We start from the raw sequence: 25938 nt of genomic DNA, 5'->3' as shown, positions 1-25938 counted from the left end.
GGTTTTGATCACACAAGTCATAGACAGTTTTGTGCAGCAATGCCCGGTACCCACTGACCCCCGATCTGCTGCACGTGACACTTCTACAAAGCCTCAGAGAGAAGCTGAAGAAATTTCATGGCCCTGTTGAACTCTTTCCATCCTCCTCCTCCTCCTCCACAAAGATTTTCTCTCCAAGCCCAGTTTGACTCCTTCAGAAATAGAACTTGGCTGCGAAGTCACTTTGAAAGACTTTCTGTATGTTAATTACAGCCGGCCAAGGTCTCGAGCAGAGGTGGGAGCCCACCATCTGCAGATGGGGTCGGCCCCCAGCGCGCTCTGCAAATCCCCATCATCTGGCAGGTGTCGTTTTGGGTTAATTAAGAGCTACACTGAGCCCGTTTACCTGTCACTTCTGAGAATTTTAGAAAACTGACTTTCTTGCCATCTCAGAGCTTTGAGCGAAGGGGAAACTGAAAACACCTCCGATTCTGGTGAAGCTCCTGTTCCTGGAATCTCCAGGGTAGTTGCATTCAGCACAGCTTATCACAGCCCCCCGAAACTTTTTATTTTCATGTTATCACATTGGTCTTTATAGTCAGCTCTTCTGTATTGGGAATACAGTGCTGTTTGGGAGAACCCCATGTTTATCCTTGGTTTCTTAAGCCTCTGCTTTCCTTCTTAGTCTTTGAGAAAATAACATACATTCCTCCAACTTCTTTGTTTAGTGGCTCTGTGGCAGAGGTTTGAGGTGGGACTCAGTTGGCCGGTCAGGAGTCTCAGCAAGTCAGGGTCTGGGCAGAAGTGCTGACCTCAGAGCTCTGCATGCATGGGAAGATGACTCAGATCCCCAGAGTCGGGTTCTCATTTGGTCAGATGTCTCTCTTCTTCATCACAAGACAACTTTCTCTCTTGGGAGTGAGTTAATGTTCTGTAACTTGGTAGGGGTTTGCTTTACCTGGGTATCATGCATTTTTCAAAACACCATAGTACCCTGAAGATTTGTGCATTTCATTATGTGTAAATTTTATATCCAAAGAGAAAAATTTGTTCATTAAACAAATAATGAACTTCAGATAATAATATGCATGCTGAAGTACTTAAGGGAAAATGTACTGATACTTGCAATTTACTTGGAAATGCAAAAAATGGAGACATATGACAAGCACAAACAAAAATTTATGGCAGAACCAGGTGGTGGCCTTACAGATGTCCCTCTAACATCCCTTCAGCTTTTCTGTCTTGAGAAGGAGTATGGGGAGCACTCCCTCTGCTGAGCTTGATATCTCCACCATCAGTGAAGAGAAGGTTCATATTGCTCCTCACACAGGTTTACAAAGATCATCTGTAACCACAAAGTCACTTGGTCTTCTCCACAAGCTTAAAAAATAGGGACTTCCCTTTCCTCCATTTTACAGATGAGGAAACTGAGGCTTAAGAGGTAAATCCACAATCCCAAAGCCACACAACCTATAAGCAGCAGAGCCTGGTCTACAGCCTGAGTCTGTGTGACTCCAGAGGCCATTTTCTGTCTTCTCCTCCAGGATGAGCAGCTCTGAACAAGAGTGGGGGCTGGAGCACATCCTGAATGTGACCCTGGGCAGCCCTCTATTCTCAGTCCTGATGACAGTAGCCAAGGACTCCCATTATGAACCATTTGCTGGTCCCTCCTCCCTGCCTTTGCACATGCAGTGGCCTCTTCTGGCCTCACCACACCTTTCCCTTCTTCAAACAATACCAAGAGCTGCTGCCACCCCCTGTGTCTTGAACTCAAGATAAGATTGATTCAAACCCTTGTTTGCCATCTCATGGAAAAGTCTGATGTCTTCCCCGAGAATTTTGCAACATCTCCAGGTGGAGACTCATTTTCCCATGCTCACCTCTGGCTCAGGCTTCTTGGGCTCCATGATCTATACTGTTCTCTAATTAAATTCTTTCATCCCACCCAACCACTTCCTCTGATTTTCATGTGGGGAGAAAACAGCAATGCCAGCCTTGGAGTGTTGTGTTAGTCTGTTTTCTGTTGCTATAACAAAATACCTAAGAATGAATAGTTTGCGAAGAAGAGAAGTGTATTTTGGCCCACAGTCTGGAGGTTGGAAAGTCCTAGGCCATAGCAGTGATGTCTAGCCAGGACATCATAATGTGGCAGAAGGCGAATGGGCACTTTATAATAGCCCATTCTCCTAAGAAAGGTGTTAACCCCTCTTAATGACCTGATCACCTCTTAAAGACCTCCATCTTTCACAGAGCTACAATGACAATCACATTTTGACATGAGTTTTGGAGGGGACAAACTATTAGCAAGTGTGTAGCAGGCTTTGTGAATCTATGGGAGGTGGGCAGGGGCTAGGTTAAACTCCCAACAGACAATTTAAGATGGGAACTTTCTTTGAACTTTCTCTTCTTAAACATCCCCCCTGCCCACCATGGGTTGTGTGCATCTTTAGTTCCCACAGTTCAGTTCCTTCCATTTTCTTAGTACAGCACTTAACTCTTTCCAACTTTACTCCTGTACCCAGAGTTTGGCTTCCCTTTGCATATCCAAGAATGTAGCGAAAGCTCAAAAATTCCTTTTAGAGCTTGATCCAGTTGTTAGAGGAGGGTATTTCTTTTTCCCACCTTCTCCAGTCTCTTTGGCATGGGGAAAAGATAGGTTTGTTCTTCCAGGAACATTATATCATTTGTCTCTCACCATCCTGTGATGTAGGTGCTTGTCTTAGTTCACTTCCTGCTGCTATGACTGAATACTTATAAACAATAAAGTCTGATTTAGCTCATATTTCTCAAGGTTAGGAATTTTGAGGTTGGGTGGTGGCATCTGGTGAAGTCCTACTTACAAATGGGGACTCTACCAAGTCCCAAGATGACAAAGAATATCATATAACAAGATAGAACTTCATCATCTTATAAAGATATAGACCCATTGAATTAGGGTTTCACCCTTATGATCCCACCCTCATGACCTCCTTTAACCTTCCTTATATCCCAAAAAGTCTGAAATACCTACAAATACCATATTTTGATTAAATTTGCACCCTCTTAATACCTCATAATGAAGATTCAAGTTTCAACTTGAGTTTAGTGGGGACATTCAGACCAGAGGCTCATATTCAAGATGAGGACACTCAGCCCAGAGAGGTTCAATCATTTGCCCAGGCCCACACAGCCAGTGAGTAGAGGGACTTCTGTGTCAGTCAGTGTCTGTCCTATGTGTACCCACTTTCTTTCTGAGGAGGGCCCATGTGCTGTATACCTCCCACTGCCCACTGAGTGACAGCCACCTAGGCACAAGCTGGCACCCCAAGCAGGCCTCATAGAATCTTTTCTATAAATGCAATAAGAATATGTTTCCAATTTACGAGGTAGGCATTTTTGAGAAATGCCCAAAGCATGGATCAGTTGGTGGAAAGAGGTGACGAATGCTGGGCAATATCTTTGTTCTTTGTGCTGGGAAAAATCTTTAGAAAAGGCATTTATTGTATGATCTTTGTCTTGGGCCTTCTGGCTGCACCTCTGGAGGCCCCAGCAAAAGCCAGAACCAGGGATTTGCATTTTTTTGCCCTGTGAATATCATTCCTGCTCTTGAGGAAGATTTTGTGCCTATTGATTGTATGGCTATGTCACCACCTAAGCTGTGTCCCCTCTCGCCTGTGCTGTGGCAGCAGGACCACAGGTGGATCTCCGGGACCCCAAGCTTACTCTTCCAGCCTGTCCACCAACTGCTACCACTCCCTGGCCTGTAGCGTTGGCTGTCCCAGCCACAACAAGAGGAAATGCTAACATCCTGTCCCATCCTGGCTCTGCTCTACAGCAGCCACACAGGAGGTCTGGCTACTCGGGTCACACCCTGACCACCTAGCCCCAGACCTCTGTTTGGCCTGGGGTGCCTAGCTCCCTGTGCTCTCAAAGTCCTACCCATCCTTTAAGGCTAGGCTCATAGCTCCCCTTCTCCCCAGAGGTACTCCCAGGCCTCTGGCTAGACAAACCTCACTTTTCCAAACAGCTTTTATGAGGTTTCAGCAAAGAAGGTGAGTGCCCCTCAGAGGATGGCAGTGAGTTCAGACAGGGAAAATGAAGCAAAGGACTAGACCCCCCCCTAGAGCTCAGGGACCCAGGATCAGGTGGGGCCCAGAGCAGCTGTGAGGGCCAGGAGGAACAACCCTGTGGTAGCAGAGTAGAATCAGGCTCAGCAGACAAGAAGGACCTTTAGACAGGACTTGGACTATTCTGTCCTTTTACAAATGGGGAAACAGAGGCCCAGGTGGGAAAGTAGTGTCATTGAGGCAAGAGAGCCCTGTGCTGGGAGACAGGAGCCTGGATCCCCCAACCTGGGCAAGTCTCCCCACCCTCTGCAGGCTCCATTTTCTCACATATGAAGTGCAGTCAGTTGTACCCATCTTGTGAGCTTCACAGAATAGTCAAGAGCATTACATGAGATTCTGGATGCAAGGAGGTCTTGGGGACTGATACAGGGTCATTGTCATCGTGGGGTGGCATTTGCTGAGCCTTCACTGTGTGCCAGGTACTCTGTTCATGTGGCCTCTACAAAAACCACATGGTCTTTACAACAAGCTTTCAATTGCCCTATTTAATAGAGGAGGAAATTGTAGCACAGGAAGATTGAGTGGCCTGTTGGGGGTCACAAAGCTGGGAAGAGACAGACCCAGGATTTGAATCCACACTGGCTCCAGGACCCTTGTTTCCAGCTTCTGTGCCAAACTGACTGAGGCCCATGGGATCCAGTGGTAGCTTGTGGGTTTGAACCTCCTGTGATCTACTGCTTCCCAGTAAGCTTTGTGGCTTGGATAGAATAGGAATGTAGATAGCTTCCTTGGTGATTGAAGACCTGGCCTCCCCATATCTCATGGGGTGAGGGCTCCCTATACTTAGCCAGCTTCCTATCTAGCACTTCAGATACTCTGGCACCGTACATATCAGGTCCTCAATAGGAGGTTGGACCAGCCCCTGGGTCAGCCTCATGCCCTGGAGATGGTCAAGCTCCCCTTATCTAGAGTGCACCAGTCTTCTAGGACATCTCATAGAGCAGGGGCCCCAGGCTGAGGTTGCCTATCATATCACAACTCTTAGCACACCATGGCGGGGGCAGTAGGTTCATTTGCTCCATTGAGGGGCAGGATGGTATGGTAGGCAGTGAAGTCAGAGAAATTGGTTTGAATTCTGGCACACAGCAGGATATACCCCTGACTATGGGGACAAATAATGGAAGTAATACTAGCCATCACCTGAGTTAGAGAAGTCTGCTCTGGTAGTATATCTCTGGTTGACCTAGAAGCTCCCATTTTTTATCCATGCATTCATTCAACAAATAGTTTTCCATGCCTGCTTGATGCCAGGCCTTGTGCTGACGGGTGGGATAGAGACATGGACAAGTCTCTCTGTTCCCCAAGGAGCCTATAGCCTAGTGGAAGGGGCAGGTAATTAACAAGGTAAGCATGATAAACAGGACAGATCGGAGTGGGATGCTCTCTATAGAGAAAAATAGAGCAAGAGAGAGGAATGGGGTGGTCAGGGAAGGCCTCATAGTAGGGTCTTGCCTGAAAGAAAACTAGAAGGAGTAGAGGAGGGAACCATGGTGACATCTATAACAGAAGAAGCCAGGAAGCTACGAGAGGTCCATTGAGTACCCTCTGTCTGTGGGGGCTGGCATACAGATAGAGGAGTCACAGAGGCCAGACACCCATGCCCCAGGATGTTCATCCAGGGCAGGGAAAATCTGGTGCTTGGGGCTGATACAGCAAACTGGGTCTGCCTAGGGAGAGGCAGGAGAGGGACTTCCAGGGGAAGAGGTATCCCAGAGCCTTGTCACTAATACTATAAGGCCAGGCAAGTGGGGATGGGGTGGAGGGTAGTGATCCTGAGTTAGATGCATCCTCTAGAGGAGTTGGGAGCTGTTTTTATGGCCCCCTGTAGGCCTCTAGGAGCCAGTGCCAATTTGGGGATGGACAACATGTACAAAATGAACACAGTCCCCGCCCACCCCAGTGGACCTGAGACTTGCACTTTTGGGGGCTGGAGATCAGGGAGGCTTCCTGGAAGAAGCAGCAGCAGACTGGACCTGGCAGTAGGAAAGATGTTGCTAAATATAGATGGCCTTTGCCACGGTAGCCTGATGCCCCAGGTCCAGGCATGGTGCTGTCAGGAAGTGCCTCTGAAATAGCAGCTCCACAGGCACCCAGAGCCAGAGGGGAGAGCGGTGTCCCTTCTCTATGTCTCTGCTCCCCCACCCTGCCCCTGAGGAGGAGGAGGAGGCGGCTCTGTGGTGTGATGGATATGCTGAGGCTGGGCTGCTGCGGCCCAGCACTGTCACCATGCTCTCCCTCCATATGCCAGAACCTGACACCCTGACCACTGAGGCATAAAAAACAGAGAATTGGAAGGCTCAGCCTGTCAGGCTGGGAGTGGCCCCCAGAGAGGCCTGAGGAGGAACGCACGTGTGTGTGTGTGTGTGTGTGTGTGTGTGTGTGTGTGTGTGTGTATGCACGCACTCTGCCTGTGTGCCTTGGAGGTGGGAAGAGGCTGACTGGTCCCAGTAGCAGGGAGGGCTGGCCCCTCGGCTTAGCCTCACTGTTGGGCCCCTACCTGGCCAAGCCCCATGGGCCACACATTTGGGTTTAGGCCACAGGAGAGAGCATTGCTCTTGGTTCTGAGTTCTGGTTGGCCCCTTCTGGAGACTCTTGCCCTTTGGCCTCTACAGATCTCTATGGGGGTGTTGTGGAGTCATGCTCATGGAGCTGTGTAAAGCCTGTCATCTCCAACAGAGGAGAACCCTGTGCTCTGCACCCAGTAGCTGAAGAAAACCACTCAACAACTGACTTTCCATGCCCTGCCCCAGGGCCTTTACTGGACACACCCTCTGCCAGGCACAGGGGCACCCAATGAAGGGTCAGGGCCCAAGCCTGACCCCTGGGGACCCTGGCCACAGAGTGAGACAGGCAGGCCATGGTGGTTGCGACAGCAAGACAGCAAGGGTGTGGAGGACAGGATTCAGGCTCCTGCCTCTGACCTGGCTGCTGGTAGGATACCCTCCTGGGGCTGTTGTGTACCCAGGAAAGAGCCAGATGCAGTACACTGTTCTTTAAGCTGGTGGGCCAATCCTCGGGGTATCCCATGCTACCTCCCATCCTGGCACACCTCATAGTACCTGCCTGAGCACACCAAGAGCCACTGACAGCTGCCCCAGAGTGCCTAGAAGACTCCATCTGCATCTACAATGAGAGGGTCTGGGTTTATGTCTCATCCCTGACTACAGGAGGCTCTACAGGCAGCCACCCCAGCACTCACAGGCCAGACTGGAGTTGAGGTTATGGGCCGTGAAGCTGAAGCACTCCAGGTTCTGGAGTGGCCTCAGCCAGGACTGAGAGCATGGTGATCTAGGGCTTTGTGCTTGGGCAGGTGTATCAAGGCCATTTTGTGAGTCCCTCAGACTTATAAAATGGGCCAATGACCCCCAGAACACCTGGAACTTGGTGGCTCCATGGTGCCAACATGAGAATGCTTTTCACTCCCAGGATACAAAGGGCTTTAGGGGGAAATAAACAGTGACAAGGCTGGCTGCTCACTTAATAAGGATGTGGCCCCAACCTGCCTTTATTGGTTATAAAAAGTACCTGAAGCTTATATCGAAGGCAAATGGCACCAGCACTCAGGCTGGCTGGGACTCAGGGCTTTTTCCAAACTTGATTTGATATTTAGTTCCTGTTTCTCTCTCCTCCTCCACCTACAGGGAGTGAGTTTTCCGGGAGTCCCTATAGCCATCCTCAGTATTCCTCGTACAACGACTCCTGGAGGTTCCCCAACCCGGGGCTGCTTGGTGAGTACTGGCAGAGGTCTGCCAGGGCCCTGGGCCATGGGCTGCTGCATCTGAACCTTCTCATTGGGCCAGGGTCCCTCGACATCTTGAGCTTTAGTCACCAAGGTAGGGTGGGTAGCTTGCCCCACACAATGGAATACAGGGGTTGCATGAGGCCCTTAGGGCAGTAACGCCACTCTTCTCATGCTCCCATTCCTCCCCAGGATTCTTGGGGGGTTGGGGGAAAATGTCATAGAAGGTGAAGAGAATAAAAAGACACTGAGGGAGAAAGAAGGTAGGAAAATTCCCTGCCCATGAGGAACTTGTATTTCTTAAGAGCCATTAAAATATGGTGAGAACTCTCTAAATAAGAGGTAGTAAAGATATAAAGTTGGATAGATCAGTGGTGGCTTCCTGGAGAACTGTCTTGCTAAGGCCTACTGATGGATTGGTGATGTCTGCCATGGATGGCAGCAGTGCCAGTTCCTTTGGAAGCTTGCTGTTTTATGGCTGAAGGCCTGCCAGGCAGAGCTCAGCTAGTACTCAACTCCTGCCCAAACTTCAAATTGGCAGATTGTCCAAGACTGGTGCCAGTCTGATTGTGAACATCATCAATGTTTTAGGGTTCCTCTAAGATCAAGCAGGACTAACTCAGCCCTCAAAAGTAAGAGTCTTTTGTTTTGCTGACATAAACTTACATAAAACCAGCTGGTGAGTGCCAACTGGAACTTGAGGAACTCTAAAGCGGAGACCCTGGGTTATAGATGTCACTTTCCACCTGTGGTTGGAGCCTGCAGGCAGCAACACTGATCCCTCCCCAAGGTCAGCTGAGAATTTTCCACTTGAAGGAGCAAAAGGTCAGACATGGGCCCTCTGAGACCACTCTGGTCTGTCTGTCCAGCTTAACAAGGCCTTTTTAAGTGAGAGCCTGTTAATTCCCTGGATCCTTAATTATTTCAGGACTGAGAAACATAGACTTCATCAGAAAAGCAATAACCTGAGGTCTTCAAACTCAAGTTGATAAAGCATAGGTCTGTGAAGGAAGTCCTGAAGTCTTAGCCTTGATCCCCTCCCAAACCTGGTTTAGTGATTAGGACAGACAGACAGCACAGACACTACCTCGCTCTTGCTACCAGCATTCCATGTCCTTGGGGCCTTGGGCTGCCCAAAGCATTTTGGCATGTCATGCATAACTGTGGATGAAATGAGGCACATTGCCAATTAGTGCTGCGGGTCTCTGTGCAGGGGAGAATCCCAATCTCAGAGAAGCCTGTGAGCTTCTTACTAACTATAGTTTCCCTGAGGACCTGAATCTGCAGATTGATCTCAGACTTGTTTTTTGATTTGGTCAAAATCATTTCTAAGTATTGAACAAGGGTCTCACTTACCTGATGGTTTTCTCTGAGCTGACCAGTTGTCCATCTCAAGGACCAGAAGGTATGGGCCAGCTCTGGTCTCCCTGACCCAGTGTCTTCTAGCAAGGGTGGAGGCAAGTGGGTGAGTCCTGTGCCAAGAAGTCCCTCCCTAGAAATCTTCCTCAGACAGAGCCCTGGTCCCAGTTCTAAGAGACAACAGGGAATGGCTCAAAGGAGGCCTGGGCAACAGTATGGAGCAGTGGCTCCTTCTGATGAGGCTTTGACTCCAAGGAGGTCACATTGACCCAGGGCTTCCATTTTTGCCTGCCTAGGGGGACACATGGAGGCTGAGATCCAACCCACATAGGACACAAAGTCCTGCCCAGAAGGGGCACCTTTTTCTGATTTTGCATCCTGTAGGTTGGCAGTGGACTTTATTTTTTTGCCTGGAAATTCAAGAGGTAGAGAAGTGAGGACAAAACTGCTGAGGCAGGTGTGACAAAAGGATGGGGTTGCAGGTGGGGTGGTCTGTGGAGTGTGCACAAATGGGGGACCTTGAATGCCAGGCTGAGAAGCTGGCAACTGACTACATGGGCTGCTGGCTAGGTGTCCAAGGAACCAAAGCGGGTGGCTGCACCACTTCTGAGGCTTTTGCTGTTCCAACTGGGGAGAAATCGAGGTCACAGCCCTAGTTGTTAGTCCCTGATTTGGGGAAGATGAAGGCTCTGTCCCAGAGAGTTCACTGGGGGAATGAGGGAGCTTTTGGCAGGCGTGTCTGTGCTGGGAGGTGCTCAGGGCCATTCGGGGGGCTGGAGATAGCGTGAGGAAGAGGAAGAGGAATCAACACCCCATTTATTGCGCTGGGCTTGTAGCTCAGTGGCAGAGCATTTGCCTATCATGTATGAGGCACTGGCTTCAATCCTCAGTACCACAAAAAAATAAATAAAATGAAGGTATTATATCCATCTACAACTACAAAAATATTTTTAAAAAACCCTCCATTCATCTAAATGAGAACTTGCTAATGTATCCAGCACTGGGCAAAACCCGTCATTTGGGTTATCTCATTTGGTTCTTTCAACAATGCTATGGAAAACATATTATCATCAGATGAGGAGAGTGAGGCTCAGAAGAGTTAATTCACACGAGGTCACAGCATGCAAGTGGCAGAATGAGGACTCCACTGACTCCAGAGCCTGTATTCAGAGGCAATATATGATGCAGTTTTCCGATTGTCCCTAATTCAGTCAGAATATTACAGCTTGGAAATAGACCTCATTCCTATGTAGAAACAGGCCTGAGAGTTTTCAGCACTCAAAGATTGTATGTGATGAGGGGAATGGTCTATTTTAGTATCTGTATCTGTCAGACTTGTGTTACAAATTCTGGTTTAAGGGGAAAAAACAGATTAAGGAACATTAGGGGCTCCAAGAATCATGGGGGGTAGGCATGGGACTCACAACCAGGAACACACCCAGCCACCCTACCAGGGCTTTTCTATTGCAAACATTCCCATGCTGCTGGTTGGTACCCCCATAGCCACTTGCTCTCTGCTGCAGCTTTCTCAGGGTGCCCCATCTTAAGCATCACAAGCTCTGCCCTGCTCGCACCCAAAGCTGGGGCTCTTTGCCATCCACTCCCAACCAATGGAGTTTCTAGTCCACTTCCTCAAGTTGCTCCCTTTCCATTAAAAGTCACATTCAAGAAGCTCATGGGCAGAGCCCACATAACGCACAGCCTGGAAAGGCCTCTTTCCAGTTTGCAATGCTGTGCCCAGGCAGCAAGGGAAGCTGGGAGGATGCACTCAATGAGGCAGGTCTTCTGCAAAGGAAACTGCAAACACAGGAGGAGTTCAAAGCTTGTGGGGCAGCTCCAGGCATAAACAATGGCCCCAGGATTGACCTGAGTCAGGCCATCAACCAGTCTGGGAGTTGGTTGGCTCAGGTGTAAAATGAGGAGAGTCACCGTGGTGACCTTTTCAGGAAGGCACTGAACATGATGCTCTTCTTGCATGTGCCCTGAAGCTAGACTTATGGCTTCTTTGACAGGAGGGTGGGGGATGTGCCAGGGGCCAAGGGTATGGAAACCTGTCCTGTGGTCCATGGTGCTCCTGCAGAATCAACAGGAGTTGTGGGCATAGGTGAGCCCCTGCATGCATGCGTGTGCGGGCACACACAAGTATGCTCACAACCATCCACCATTTGCTCTCAGAACCTGGCACATGCTGCCTACACTTTGGCTAGCCTGGTTGAGTGAGGCCTCTTCACCGAGTGAGGACCTTCAACGCCATCAAATGAAGGCAGAAGACACATTGCACCACCTTCTTAGGAGAACTTTCCTCCCTGTGTGCATGCCCAGTGGGGGAAGCTGTGACTCAGCATCCCATCCTGTGGGTCCCCCCAGGCTGATAAGGACCAGGGGGCAGCCAGGGCTGGCGGAGAGAAAGGGCGGCTGCGGTCAATTAGGATTAGAATAGGAGTGCCTTGGCTGCTGTAAAGGGATTAGAGAGGGAGCCAGCCCGGAATGACTGTGTCAGGAAGTAAATTGATGATAATGTGAATTAGAGAGGAAAAATGACAGAAGAAAGGACAAGTTTATTCTAGATGGAGGTCTAATGGGCACCAGGAAGACAGAGCGCTTTGTGAGGTGATGTTTTCATTTTTCACCGTAAATGCAAACTCTCATACAAGGTGCTCTAGACAGTTGGTCTGGCCAATACCGGGCTCTGGGAGGGGGTGAGCCAGTGCAGGGGGCCAGAGGTGGCTGGCTGGGGAGCTGGAATACAGGCCAGGAATCTGCTGGGAACCTTATCATCCACTTCCTATCCCTTGCCACCCCCTTCGTGAGGCAGCCTCTATGTTGCTGTTGTTGTTTCTTTTGATACGTTATTAGTTGTTGATGTGCATTTATTTATTTATATGTGGTGCTGAGAATCGAACCCAGTGCCTCACACATGCTAGGCAAGCACTCCACCACTGAGCCACAACCCTAGCCCCTCTGTGGTTTTTCTGCCCTTGTACCATGCCAGGCCTACAGGGGAGACTCTGTTCACACACATACCCCTGTCCCCTAGGCTTGTCCTCAAGCAGAGATGCAGGGCTGGCACTGCAGCTACTCTGTAAGAGGCTGTCCTGACGCTGTCTCTATCCCACAGAAGGAGGAGCAGAGGAAGGCAGATAGGTATCTGAGTCAGGTCTCCAGGTGGCTGGGCAGGCAAAAGAAATATGTCTCTGGGAATTCTTAGGCATGGGATTGGTGTGCATGCCTCCCAGGCTGTTTCCACTGTTGTCCTGCCCCTAAAGGCCATGCTGCCTCCTTGAATGGCAGGAGGAGAGAAAAGTGTATCTGCTAGGGGGAGCTGAGTTTAGAGTGGAGGCGATGCATGTTAAACTGCTCTCTCAAGCCACCTCCTTTGGTTACATACTAGCTCTATGACTTTCTTAAAATCTCTCTGAACCTTCTTTTTCTCATCTATAAAATGAGTATGATAATAGTTCTTACTTGATAGGATTGCTGTGGAAATTAAGAGTTAACAGACATGGCCGGGCACAGTGGCACACCTGTAATCCCAGGAGCTCAGAAGGCTGAGGCAGGAGCATCATGAGTTCAAAGCCAGCCTCAGCAATTTAGTAGGCCCTAAACAATTTAGTGTGACCCTGTCTGTCTCTAAATAAAATATAAAAAGGGCTGGGGATGTAGCTCAGTGGTTAAGTGCCCGAGTTCAATCCCTGGTACCAAAAAAAAAAAAAAAAAAAAAAAAAAAAAGTTAATAGACATGAAGGGCTTAGAAAAGTGACAATCCACAGTACTCTCATATCCTTATTTTATGGTCACAATAGCCCCACTGTGACCCCCTATTACAGATGAAGAACAAAGTCACATGTTCAAGGTTTTACAGCCAAGATACGGTAGAGCCTCACTGGCAAACCCCAGGTCTCAGCCCCCAGTTATGGTATCTAGGAGAATCACCAGATTGGTTTGGATTGGAGTGGGTGAGTTTCAGAATAAATAAGAGTTGTCTCATCTGGGAAATTAAGAGGCTTGCTAGGGCTGGGGTTGTGGCTCAGTGGTAAAGTGCTTGCCTAGCACATGTGAGGCACTGGGTTCGGTCCTCTGCACCACATAAAAATATTTAAAATAAAGGTAGGGTTAGGATTAGGGTTATTGAATTATGTAAAGAATCCTGAGATAGGGGAAGACAGACTGAATCCCCGGCCAGGAACTGGCACTTATGAGGCTCTGTGGCTTTGGGCATGTGATTTTGTTTAGTGACTGTCAATTTCCTCACCTATAAAAAGAGGAGACTGGCCTAGTTGCTCTAACTTTGTGGTTATGAGACCAGCTGATGCCCTATTCCCCCAGCTCCTCTCACCCCTGGGGAGGAGTTTTAGATCAGAGCAGATCTTCTGGAAGCCATACACAGACTGCAGAACTGAAGAAAGCAGACCAGAGGCAGTGGGAAGAACCTAGCATGATGTGAAGGCCCCCATGGCTCTGTCCTGATGTCACAGGAAGGGCCTGCACCTGCACTTTTACATACACACATTCCCAGTCACTCTGTCTTCCAAGCCCAGCCCAACTCCACTTCCTCCAGGAGGCTGACTTGCCAGAACAGGTTGTGTTTCCCTAGAGCTTTTTTCTTAGAGCTCAAATCCTCTTCCTGACTCAACATCAGACTGGGTCAGGCTGATGATTAACATTTTTTTCCCCAGCCCTGCACCCAACAGGGTCAGGAAAGGAGCAGTAAATAAGTTAGTGAGTTCCTGAATGGATGAATGGATGGCAGGGAAGCTGAGGGGGTTCTTCACTACTGTTTGCTCACTCAGTGCTACTGTTCATTTATACCAAAACCCCAGCTAAACTGGCCAGGCTCCAGGCTGGGAACTGGGGACAGACGCCAAAAAGATCAGAACCCAGCTCCTGCCTTTACAGAACTCTCCACCCTGGAATGGGGGAAGTACAGAAAAAAGTAGTTGTAGTGTGTGGCCCAGGCTTTTGGGGAGTGTTAGTGCAGGGCAGGGGGCTTCCCAGAAGAGAGAGTGGGATACTGGGATTTGAAGGAGGCATAGAAGTTAAACAGACAGGAAAGGGCACAGGCTGGGTATTCCAAGCAGGAGGCCACCATGGGAAAAGGAACAGAGGCCTGAGTCTGATCAGTGGGTTAACTACCTGCCCCTGGATTTAAATGAGATAATACATGCAAAGAACGGAGGAAATGCTCAGCCAGCTACAGTTGCCATTCACATTATGGTATACTTGAGACCACTGCAGACAGTTCTTTTCTGCTGGAGTGTGGTATGTGAATGTGAGTGGCAGGGGCAGTCCTTGTGGGAGGTTAAGTCCAGAGAAGCTGGCAAGAGTTAGACCACAAAGCATTGGATAAAGCCTGAATGCTTTTCTAGATCAGGGGCCAGCAAACTTTTTCTACAATGAAACAGATAATACATATTGTCAGCTTTGTGGGCCACAGTCTCCGTTGCAACTACTCAGTTCTTCCACAGTAGCAGGAAAGCCACCATAGACAGTGGTAAAACAAACGGGCAAGACTGTTCCAGTAGCATGTCAGTTACTACAGCAGGCAATTGAGGCCCAGGTTTAGAGCCCAGGGCCCCTGTTGGCTGAGCCCAGCCCTTGGTGGCAAGGAGCCTTGAGATCTTGGGTGTAGTTATTGCCCTCATCAGACTTGCTTTTCAGGAAACAGATCAAGATGAAGATCTTGGTGAGAGGGGACAGAAGGGAGAGAGATGGGCAGACTATAAACAGGGGACCCCAGGTCCAACTTCAGTGCTCTCTCTCATCTCTTCCAGGCTCCCCCTACTATTACAGCGCTGCTGCCCGAGGAGCCGCTCCGCCTGCCGCTGCCACTGCCTATGACCGTCACTGACCCTCGGAGCCAGGCAGGCGCCAAGCACTTATGACACATATCATTGAGAGAGCGAGCCTCCCAGCCTCCCTACCAAGACAACCAGAGGGGCCCCAACAAGACCATCCCCCAACCAGCCCCTACTCATCTGAAACTCCTTCCCTCCCCTTTTCCTGCCAAGTTCTATGGTAGGCCTGTTGGACTTCTGAACCTTTGTCTGTTTCAAGTGTCAATCAGTGAGCTTCTCCCAGTGGTGACCAGATCTCTGACAACCAATAGACTGTTTGCCAGACAACTGCAGCCCAGCCCAACCTGCCAGTCCCCCAGCTGTCTGACCTCTGTGAATCTTGTCCACCATAGGTCTGGGAAGGGAAGATAGCTTGTTGCTTCAATAGCACCCGTGTATATACACCTTTTTGCTTTTCTGTGGACCTAAAGGTCCACATGAGCAGACTTCCCATCCCATGATGAGCTCACAGTGTCACAGGACATCTTTAATCTGACTCTGCAGAGTATCCCCTCTGCCTTGAGTGCTCCTATCAGGTGGGCTTGAAGCTGTCCTTAGGACTGAGAATGTCCACCACAGGGCTCCAGTCCCCTGCTCATTCCTACTTCTCTAGTACTAGTCTTGACTAGGAGTCTTACTGGGCTGGTTGGGCTGCAAGCTCCTACCTGAAGTCTCCCAAGAGGAATACACTTTGGGGAGATGTCCTGGTTTCCCGCCTCCATTTCCCTGGGGCCACTGCAGTATGAGCAACTCTTTTCCAGATCTAAGGACTCCAAGAGAACTGACTGGGAGAGCCTTCAGCTGTTGTTCTAAAGTAAGAGTTCATCTGAGTATTGATCATGTCATGGACTTTGAATGTCAGGGCTGGGTGGGTCTGGAGACCCCAGGGAGGGGCCTGAGGCTTTCCTGACCCCTCAGACACTAGAACTGCTGAGTGGAATTGGAATGTTTTCTGAGGCACACCCAGGCTTGAATCACTTGGGACACCTGCTGTGGCCACTTTACCCACCCATCCTCCAGGAACCTAGCAAGTGGATTCTGGGCAAGCCTGCCAGTGACAGACAACAGTTAGCAACAAGGACTTTCCCAGCACCATGGACCACAGAATCTACAGCAGTCAGCCAGAACTTCTGATCCTCCTCTCTGGGTAGCACCTCCCCATCCTCATGGAGCTGAGCATATAGCTGGGCCCAAAGGCATGGGGTTGGCAACAGATACCTAACTTCATAAAGTATAGGCCTACCTGTTGATATAAGGGCTGGGATGGTCAGAGCTGTGGCCAAGGCCATGAGAGCTCAGAGAGGGAGCTTGAGGAACTTACTGTGGGCCAGGCTGGTAAGAGGAAGTCAGCTGGGAAAACTTGGGAGACAGAGAAAGGCCTCCTGGGTGAGGGACAGAACAAGCAGTGATGAACTTGTGTGTGACTTGGGAGTGGTTTTGAGATGAGGGTGCCAGGTGCCACCATCTCTTCACCTGGAACCTCAATTCCTTGTACAGTCTCTCTTGCCAACTCAGAATGGCCAGGTAGAGCCTCCATCTAAAACCAGGCTGAATTATAGCCATGATGGCAGGCTTAGTCATCTTATATGACAGTCTCTCATGTCTATATGTCACCAGGTTAGCAGAGAGCTGGGGTAGAAAGAGCCTGGACTTGGGATCATCAGGCCTAGCAGGTCTTATCCTGGCTACACCTCTGCTTTACCGTGAGTCCTCTGGCCCCAGCTGCCTTTTCCTTCCTGAGCCTTGGCTAACTTGTTACAGCAGGGTCGCCTGATTGCTTTCTTCTTCTCATCCTCCCTCCTGGGGAGCTGGGGCTGTGACAGGGTCATCTGGGGGCATGTCCTCCATTTTTGAGTAAGCATATGGGGATGGATACCTGAGTCCTGCTAATGTTTGGATCCAATGGGAAACAAGAACACTCTGAGGGGTGGGAATTATAAGGGCCCTGAAAAAGACCTAGTCTGGCTACCTAGGGGAAACTGAAGCCCAGCTTGGGGAAACCCAGGACCATGCAGAGAGTTAGAGAAGACTTCCTCTGGCCATCCCCAAGTGTTTTGTTCCCCCATACTCCAACAGGCTTGTAGAATACAAGAGACCCAGACTCAGTAAAGTGGATTCCCTAGCAGTGACTGGTGGAAATAGGCTGGGACTTGGACCCTGGACCCCTAACACATGGTGATCTGTTACCCCCTTCTGTCATCTCATATTCCTGGGACAGGAGTTGACAGTGAGGATGGCAAGAGAGGTTTCTGCTCTAGACTGGTGTCTGGGGCTGTGAGAACTACCAAGGAAACCCAGTACCTGGCCAGAGGTGGAGACCAGAGAGTCACAGCAGGTGTACCCACCCCTGTGGAAACTGTTTGGCAGAGAAGGAAGGTGGCTGGAGCCAAAGCCCCCCTCCAGGAGCTGAGGCAAACTGGCCCCAACCTCCACCTGCCAGGTAAGGGTGGAGCAGGATGTTACTTGGCTCCTCCCTTTCTCCCTCCTACTCCCTCACAGGAAGTGGTGTTGGGGTCCTTGGCATAGGCCTCTTGGGCCTCTGCCCCTAGCCACTCCTCTCTTGGAATGATATGCACCCATATCTTTGGGTCCTGGTCCTTTCTTGTGGTTTCAGTCTTTAGGAAGAAGTCAGCCCCCACTGAACTAGCTGCTAAAGACACGTACCATCATTCCTCTGCAGAGCCCACGTGGCACCACAGCAGCCCCTGCCCCTGTCCCATTCCTGATCTTGCCCTTGTAAGGGGCTCCCTCCAAGCTTTTCCTCTCTCACCTGAGGCCTTGATAGTCCTCAGATGGATTTGTATTAATTAGACAACCACATGATTCCTGGGCTGCCAGGCAGAAGCACAAGAGCACACAGATGCACACGGAAGTTCACATACACACCTGCTCTCATGGATTCAGAGCTCCCAGGCTGCCCAGCAGAACTGCCTGGGAACTTGGAGAGGATAGTTTCAAAGGACACAAGTTATTGAGTAGATGCCAGAGAATTCTGAATGGAAATCCTGAGACTGGGGCTTCACCAGCATCCCGGTAGGAGGCCTGGGGCATTCCTCCATGGGCCTTCAGCTGTGTGTTCCAGCTCTGACTTTTTGAAAAAGGACATTTTCATACCATTCATTTAACTCCAACCTAGAGAAATCTGAAAACATATCAAATTCATCATCCCTTTCCCAAAGTGTGCTGGTTAGGGTTAGTGCTTTCATATCTGATGTTGTATGGTGCTTTGCAATCCTTGACTAATGCCCATTTCACAGATGGGGAGATTGACATTTGGGGCTCATCAGGTAAGACAGAGATGAAATAAACTCTGATATCTGGGCCCCATTCTCTCCCTACAGAGTTGTGCTCCTGTTGTGGGACTATAGGATTCGAAAACATCTGTCTCTCAATCCTCCAGAAACACCCCCAGACCCACAATGAGGGAAGAGCAGAACCTGGAGGCTGGCCTCCAGAAGGGCCCTGGGGTTAGTGGACTTGTCAGTCTCACTGATTCCCATTAACACTGAAACTTGTAGTCTTTCCTCAAATTCACACCAATGCTTCTGAGATTTCATCCAGGCTCCTTCCCTACTGCACCTTGAGCTCAGGGGTAGTCAGACCTTGTCCAAGGATACACCATGATGCCTGGCAGGCCCAGATCCCATTCTCAAGGTGCAGGGTACCAGTATTATAAGCTGTCCCCTTACTTCACTTTTCTCTGCTCTTTCTGATTTGGAGCAGACTGTGACGATATGCAGGAGTGCCTGAGCTAGGATTTAGGATTCCCACAGGCTCCCAAAACACAGATGGCAATCTCAAGGGCCCTCAACTAACTGCTTTCCCAGCCAGGCAGGCAATGTCATCCCATTCCCCAGGCAAGGCAAGAGGCAGCATGGCATGGTGGGGCCATGATGCCCAGGAGTGTGGAAACTTGTAAATCACTGTCAACCAAGAGAAAAATATATCTGTGGTCCAAATCTGACCCATTGGCCCTCAACTTGCCTCCCAATCTTTGTCAGATGCCCCCTTTCTTCCTCACCTCCCTGACCTTCATCGTACATTTGGAGAAGGTGGGAGCCCAGAGAAGTGAGAGATGTGCTTCAGGTCATCTAGCAAGTTGGTGGCAGAAATAGGCAAACTCACCCTTCTGGTCACATCCTTGGCTCTGGCTTTGAAGGCAGGGTGAGGTGAATGGGAGTGGTGGTGGTTTAGCTCTTAAAGAGAGCTAAATGCTGCTGAAGCCTTTCACACATACAACAAAGAACCCCAGCTGTGGCCACAGAGCACTGATGGATGAAATACCTTCATGAGGAGTCATACCCCAGAATATTGCCCTGCCTCTGGCAGCCTTGGCTCTAGCCACCCCCTTATGGACAACATTTCTGCTGGAGGATAGCTCTAAGCCATGGGGAGCAAATCTGAAAAACAAAGCAAGCACTCCCTACAGATAGCTGGAAATGAGCTATGTTTCAGATATATCATCCCAAGAATGTAGAGAAAAATCCAGGCCCTTGGATAGGCCAGGCCCAGGTAGACAGGGCTGATCCTGCAGGACTCTGGGCTAGATCAGCTCCACAGCAGCCCTGTGGAGAGGCTGACTCTGCAGCCCTGGCCTTGTCACCCATCTGGAGCCTTCCTCTGATGGTTTCCAGGCACGCACACTGGTGTTCCTGGTGAATATATTCTTTTAGTTCTTTTGGCCTTGGAGAGGTCTGAGGCAAGTGCATTTCTTAAAAGGTAACAAAATACATGATTGGAAAGTTAGACAGTCAGGCCGTGACTCCTAGCCTGCAGTCTGCCCCACCTCTGGTGGCCCCTTCAGCCCCTTGTCCCCTGTTGTCCCCGGGCCTCAGGATTCCCTCTTGCATATTCATGGGGGGAGCCACAGTGTTGATATGCCCTTCCCCACTGTCAACTCAGGCAGCCAGGTCCCTAGAGGTTGGCTGCAGAGGAAGGCAGTGAGTCCCTTATGTACATGCACCTGATGAGGCTGTGAAACTGCTGCTCACTGGAAGCAGCAGATTCTGGTTTTCCTTTCATTCTTTGGTAGCTCCTCAGCACCAAGGGAGGGCCCATTACTGGACTCCCTGAGTACTGAAGGGGATCTCAGGATCATGTCACTGCCATTTGAGACATTCGGTCCAGGAGATCCAGTTTAGTTCATCCCCAAGTTGGGTGTATGTCTATATATTCTTTTGCCCACATCTTAGACACCTGAACAGCACAAGAAGAAAACATAGCTATACTCTTTACCAGGAGTATCTCAATGGTTTCTCAAATGCAGTTGGCTCGGGATGGGCACTTGGTCTGTGGCAGGAGAGACAGAGGGCCAGCACTGCCCTTTAGCTTTTTGCAGCTCTGAGCAGAACCAGGGAGGGAAGCAGATAAAACAGCAGAATTGGGGGGGGGGGATTGGCAGTTCTATGTCTCCCTCTGTGACTCAGCCATTTTGGAGACTCGCCTGCTGAGGTCCACCAACCCTGTGGCTATGGCTGTTGGGCCACTCTTGTCCACCAAATTACCATGCTTATGGCCACATTTCTCATCTCCAATAGCACCATTAAGAACAAGTGATTTTGGATGATGGATTTTTGATTTACAAACGGTGCATTTTCCTTGGAGTGGAACAGAAAGGAAACCATTTAATGGCTCCCTTATTTTCAAGCATGAATACATTTTAATGAAACTATTTTATTGTATTTGAGGAAATGGAGAGTTGAACATTCCAACCAATCAATAGCCAATTAATTGCTATCAAGCTAAAAAGAAAATAAATAAATCCCAAGTCTATTTTAAACACCCTGCCAAGTTCAGAGCCTCGGAATCTGGCCTTCCGTCCATGGTGTGCATACCAGAGCACATACACGGACACAAACACGCACATACCCCGAGACCTCACATGTACTTGAAACTCAGAAAAAGTGCTGAGTCTCCTTGTGCCAATTCTTGCCTGCTCTCCTTGCCTTTGGTCACAGAAGGTGAGCAGACCTGGCAGCAGCCAGTCCTGGGGCTCAGGAAGAGACAAACCTTTTCCCTGGCCCCAAGTTACCAGCACAGTATGGGGGAGCAGGCAGTGAAGGCCTGGCATTGCCAGGGCCACACTTCTCGTTCCTAACTGCTGGGCCTCCCACATAGGGTAAGGATGGAATTCCGACTCTAGTTTGGCCCTGATTCCTGCTGGAAGATGCTGCCCTGGTTATTCCACCCTCTAGTGGCCTTTGGACATTTGAGTATTTGTAGAAATGCAGATTACATTGCAAATGGAACTCTCTGCCAGGAAGACACATGGATTTTGCTTTTCATTCTTTGAGACAGATGACTTTATCTTAGGGACCAACCTTCCAGCATCAAAGAAATACATATCTACTGTATCCGCCAAAGTTTGTGATGCCTGCATAGACGCTTACTTATTAAAAAAAAAAAAAGTACAAAAAAAAACCAACAAAAAAATTGAATTGCCTTTGAAAGTCGGAGATGATCTTTCTCCAACAGATTGAAAAAAAAAATGCTTCCTAAAATGTGTTATGTTTTGTATTCTTTTTTTCTAGTAGAAAATAACTGACTTGAAATATTGGTGGTTTTTTCTTTCTTAGTGACGTGTGTTGCTTTTGTGTGTAATGATATTTGAATGTAATTACAGCAGTGCCAATTTGCCAAAGATGTTGGACATATTTTTCTTTTGTTGGGAGGAGGGCAGGGGTTGGGGTGGGACTTGGGAGGCAACTGGGGTGGGGTATTGTTTTAATTTTTTAACTTTTTTTTTCTTGTCAAACCTGGAATTTGTGCTTTTATTTTAAGTTAAATGGTTGACTGCAACACCTTTATTTTAGATTAGTTGGAAAAACATGCAATAAGATTGGCGTAGTTTCAATATCTGTGTGTCTTTTCATGAGTGACTGTTACTTGTGAAGAATTGATTTTATGTAACCTTTATGTGAAATAATTATTTGTAAATATTTGCCATAATTTTATTGGTTCCTAAAATAAAAGTAATTTTTTAAGTTCAGAAAGAGAATTTTATCTCATTCATTTTTAGAAATGAATCTGCATTTGCAGATGCTCTTTGACAACTTCAACCAAAGCACGTGGGATTGTGAGGAATTTGATGGCTCCTGATTAAATCCCAGTCAAAACAAATTCATGGGTCCAGAATGATGTGCCATATCACTCAACTCTTCTATGTGCAGTGGGCAGAGGGGTAGGGCCTGCCCTTGGCAAGCTGCCAGCTAGGTTGGCAGGGCGCTGCAATGGATGAGCACTGTCCCCTGCCCTCCCAGACTTGTCTTTGCTGTTCCACTAGCTGTAGAACTTTAGCCAAAGTCTTTAAACTCAAAGTCTTTAGCTCTAGAATGGTCAGTGATACATACTTCATTCATTCATTCAACATCTACTCTGTCCCAGGCAATGGGGATAAGAGCAGCGAATGAAGCAAAAGAGAAACTCTGCTTATATCAGACATATAATACAGTGGGTTATTGTGAGGATAAGTTAACAGGTAAAATGCCTGCATCCATGCTTTTAACCTTAATCCAGCCTGAATCTCCAGGAACCTAAAATGTCTGGGAACAGACAGAGCTCAGAAACCACCTGTGCCAGGCGACCTGGTTTTTAGGCGCTAAAGCACAAGCTGTACCTAGCCAGAACTCAGAGCCCAAGATCCACATTCCTTCTGAGGGAGGTGCCTGTTCCAGCAGCCTTCAGAAGTGAGCATTTTGGCCACATGGGAGCCCAGAAGTGGCTTTTCATCAGAGGGCAGGGCAGCTGCAGACCTGAGCCCTGCCCCTGCCAGGCGATGTCAGTCTGCAAGGGCAGGCAGGGACCGCTGTGCCCCTTGGCACAGTGTGTACAACTCAGTAATTGCCAGAGATGGAGTGGGTGAGTGACCACGTGGGGGCCGTGGACTGCGACTCATTCATATTTAATAAAGCAGGCTGCACAGCCTCCATTCATTTCTGCAATGAATGGTGACGAAGATGATTCCTGGGGGAGAGACAGTGAGAGAGCGCTGGCAGAGCTCTGGCCCTTCTTACTTCCCAAGGCATTTACAGCACAAACTTCAAACAGAAGCAGCTGTGTTTGGAAGCTGAAATTGGACCCCAAACCTGTGGGAACTGGTGAAGCGGGGCAGGCGCTTCAGGCCCTGGTTCCATGGCTCTGGTTCCTAGTTTTCTGGGGGCAGAAACCTCATACCTGCCCTCAGAAATGGGGCACCAGTATCTCTAGTAATCAGTGCAAGTGCAGCCCCCACATGATAGCTGCATAGAGGTAACAGATGAGGCCTCCAGGGAAGGAGGATGGAAATGCCAACCCTGAGCATGCTCAGGCAGCCTCCAGGGACAGTCACAAAGGGCAAGAAGGCCAGGCCTGAGGCCTGTGTGGGAGGCCTCAGACCCATTCATTCTTCAAACTCCCTCTGGAGCCAAGCCCTCAGATGCTGAATACAGGGATATCCAGCTCCAAGATATCCCTATATGGCAGAGGGCAGAGCCTCCTAAGGGCCTTGACTGGGAGCCTCAGATCCAGCTTTTAATGGTCAGTTTGCTGATGTAAGCAATGGCTTGACTTCTAGAAGCCTTGATTTCTTCACCTATATAATGGGCACAAACTTCATAACATTTACCTCAGTATTATGAGGAAAAGTGCTATGTACTGTGGGAAAGTTTTTCCAAATGACAAATGTGAGTTTTGTCAAAATGTCTTCTATAGTGAAAAGAAATAAAAAACCTTATACCCAAAGGCAAAAGTCTATCAGAACTTCCTCAGTGCTAAGTGCAGGAGGAAAGTAGAATGCAAAAATGAACCAACCAGAAGTTTGCTGTCTGGGGATGGAGATGGGCATATTTTAATCCTAGGCATCATGTGACTAGTGCCACCTACTCATGGGGCAGGCAGGGAAGTGTGGGCTGAGGAAGGATTCCATTCAGCTGGGCAAGAGGTAGTCAGAGAAGGCTTCCTGGAAGAGATGGTTTTGAACTGAGCTGTTAAGGGTGAGCAGGATGTCAACAGGAAATTTCAGAGAAAGTAGGAGGGAGGTAACAGCAGGCACAAAGCCCCAAGGTTAGGGATATGCATGTGTTGTGAGGATACACTAGACTCTTGACCTCTGAGCTCACCAGGTATTATGGCCCTTTCCTCAAGCCCACCCTGTGAGGTCCTGTGGTGGCCCTGTGTCAAATGAGGGCTAACCTGGGTCCTAGATGGAAGGGGAGGGCCATCCTGGGTCATGTCATTTCCTAGCAGGTAGAGTTGTTCAAGGAGGGTAGGGAAGTGGTAGGTGCAGGCAGATACTTAAGACCTCCTTAGGAGGCTGTTGAGGGGTGGGAGCAGATGCATTTCCAGCCCCATAGACTTAACCGCTTTGGAATCTCTAGTCAGCTGTGTGGTGATATGGGGAGGGGACTCTTCTGACTGACTTAGTGCTGCTGGGGTCCTGTTGAACACTGCCTCCTGAGCTGTCTCTAGGAGAAACACATAGTCTTCAAAGCCCAGGGGGAAGGTGGTGGCCATCAGCAAGAGGTTTTGTCTACAGGAGACCCAGCCACTGTGATCTTGGACAACTGGGAGCATTAACTCCCAGGTGATCTTGACTTTTTGCTTATTCATATGTCCTGATTTTTCAATGAATATGATTTTTACACAACTTTTAAATCATTTTTAAAAATTAGCATAGCTATCTTGGCTTGATTTTATTGGCAGATAGCGACAAGAGTCTTGGTGACCCCACTTGAGATCAGCCTTGAGAGTATTTATCCTGTATTCGTTTTGAGTACTGCACAATACAGTACCACAACTGGGTGATTTAAACAGAGCCTTGTTTTCTCACAGTTGTAGGGGCAAAGAATCCAAGAGCAAGGTGTTAGCAGGCCTCCCTCTTTAACTTGCCAATGGATGGCTTAGCTCTATGTCTTCAAATAGTCTTCCCATCTACATGTCTGTGTCCTGGTCTCTTTTTAAGAGGACACCAGTTGTTCTGAATTAGGGACCACCCTAATGAACTCACATTTTACCTTATAGACCTGTTATAGACCATATCTTCAAACATGGTCATATTCTGAAGTACTGAAGGTCAGGACTTCAGTTTATGGATTGGGTATGACACCATTCAGTCCACAACACACCTGAAAATAAAGAGAACCTCTTGGATAAGCCGACCCTGCCTTGGCCAGTCTAACACTGTCTCTACCCAGGAACATCTGTCCCTCTCTGTCCACACCAGAGACTCTGCCCCCTCAATTCTCAACTCTCCAGTGTAGCCCCAGAAAGATTCTCCTTCCTTACATTCAAATAAATTCCTTGTAGATTAAGAAGTTGCTTTAAAATTTTAAAAAAATTAATAATCCCAGTTACTCAAGAGGATCATTCAGAAGGATTGAAAGTTCAAGGCCAGCTTCAGCAACACCCTATCACAAAATTTTTTAAAAATAAAATAAAATGGTCTAGGGATTTAGCTCAGTGGTAGAGCACTTGCCTAGTATGTGCAAGACCCTGGGCTGAATCTCCAGTACTGTTCAGAAAAAGAAAATTTTTACAAAACTGATAAGAATTATACATATTTCAAAACTCCATATAAAAGTGATTTCATAATTTTAAAAAAGATGTAAAGTCTCAAAGGAAAAGAGTGACTTTTTTTTGAACTTTTATTTCTCTAAGAAAAATTAACAAAATTCAAAGGTAAATAACTTGGGAAAATAAACCTAAGAAATGTGAAAAGAGGCAATGTCCTTCAAATGTGAAAATTTTGTATGCAAGTATTTGAAAAAGTACTACCATCCTCAATAGAGAAATGGATAAAAGACATGTGAAGATTATTCATAAATGAACACATACTAATATCACAGCATGTTTACTACAGAATTTAAAACATGGTTTGACTTCATTAAAAAAAAAAAAAAAAAACACCCATTGCTGGTAATTGTGCAGAGAATGGGTACTTCTTCCT

At 48.4% G+C, this 25938-nt stretch overlaps 1 protein-coding gene across 2 annotated transcripts in view; it reads left to right on the top strand.

Annotated features, from left to right (window-relative positions):
• The window catches only part of Pax5 (paired box 5), a 194812-nt gene extending 172798 nt beyond the window's left edge, over nucleotides 1–22014 (top strand). For both annotated transcript variants that reach the window (XM_027931013.2, XM_027931011.2), the window contains 2 exons: nucleotides 7727–7813; nucleotides 14955–22014. In XM_027931013.2, the coding sequence (XP_027786814.1) occupies nucleotides 7727–7813; nucleotides 14955–15031 (164 nt within the window). In that variant the 3' untranslated portion in view covers nucleotides 15032–22014. The remainder of the gene's footprint in view (nucleotides 1–7726; nucleotides 7814–14954) is intronic.
• Nucleotides 22015–25938: the final 3924 nt, after the last annotated feature.

This window comes from Marmota flaviventris, chromosome 13 (assembly GCF_047511675.1).
Source record: "Marmota flaviventris isolate mMarFla1 chromosome 13, mMarFla1.hap1, whole genome shotgun sequence".
NCBI classification, from domain to species: domain Eukaryota; kingdom Metazoa; phylum Chordata; class Mammalia; order Rodentia; family Sciuridae; genus Marmota; species Marmota flaviventris.
This window is presented reverse-complemented; position numbering and strand designations above follow the sequence as displayed.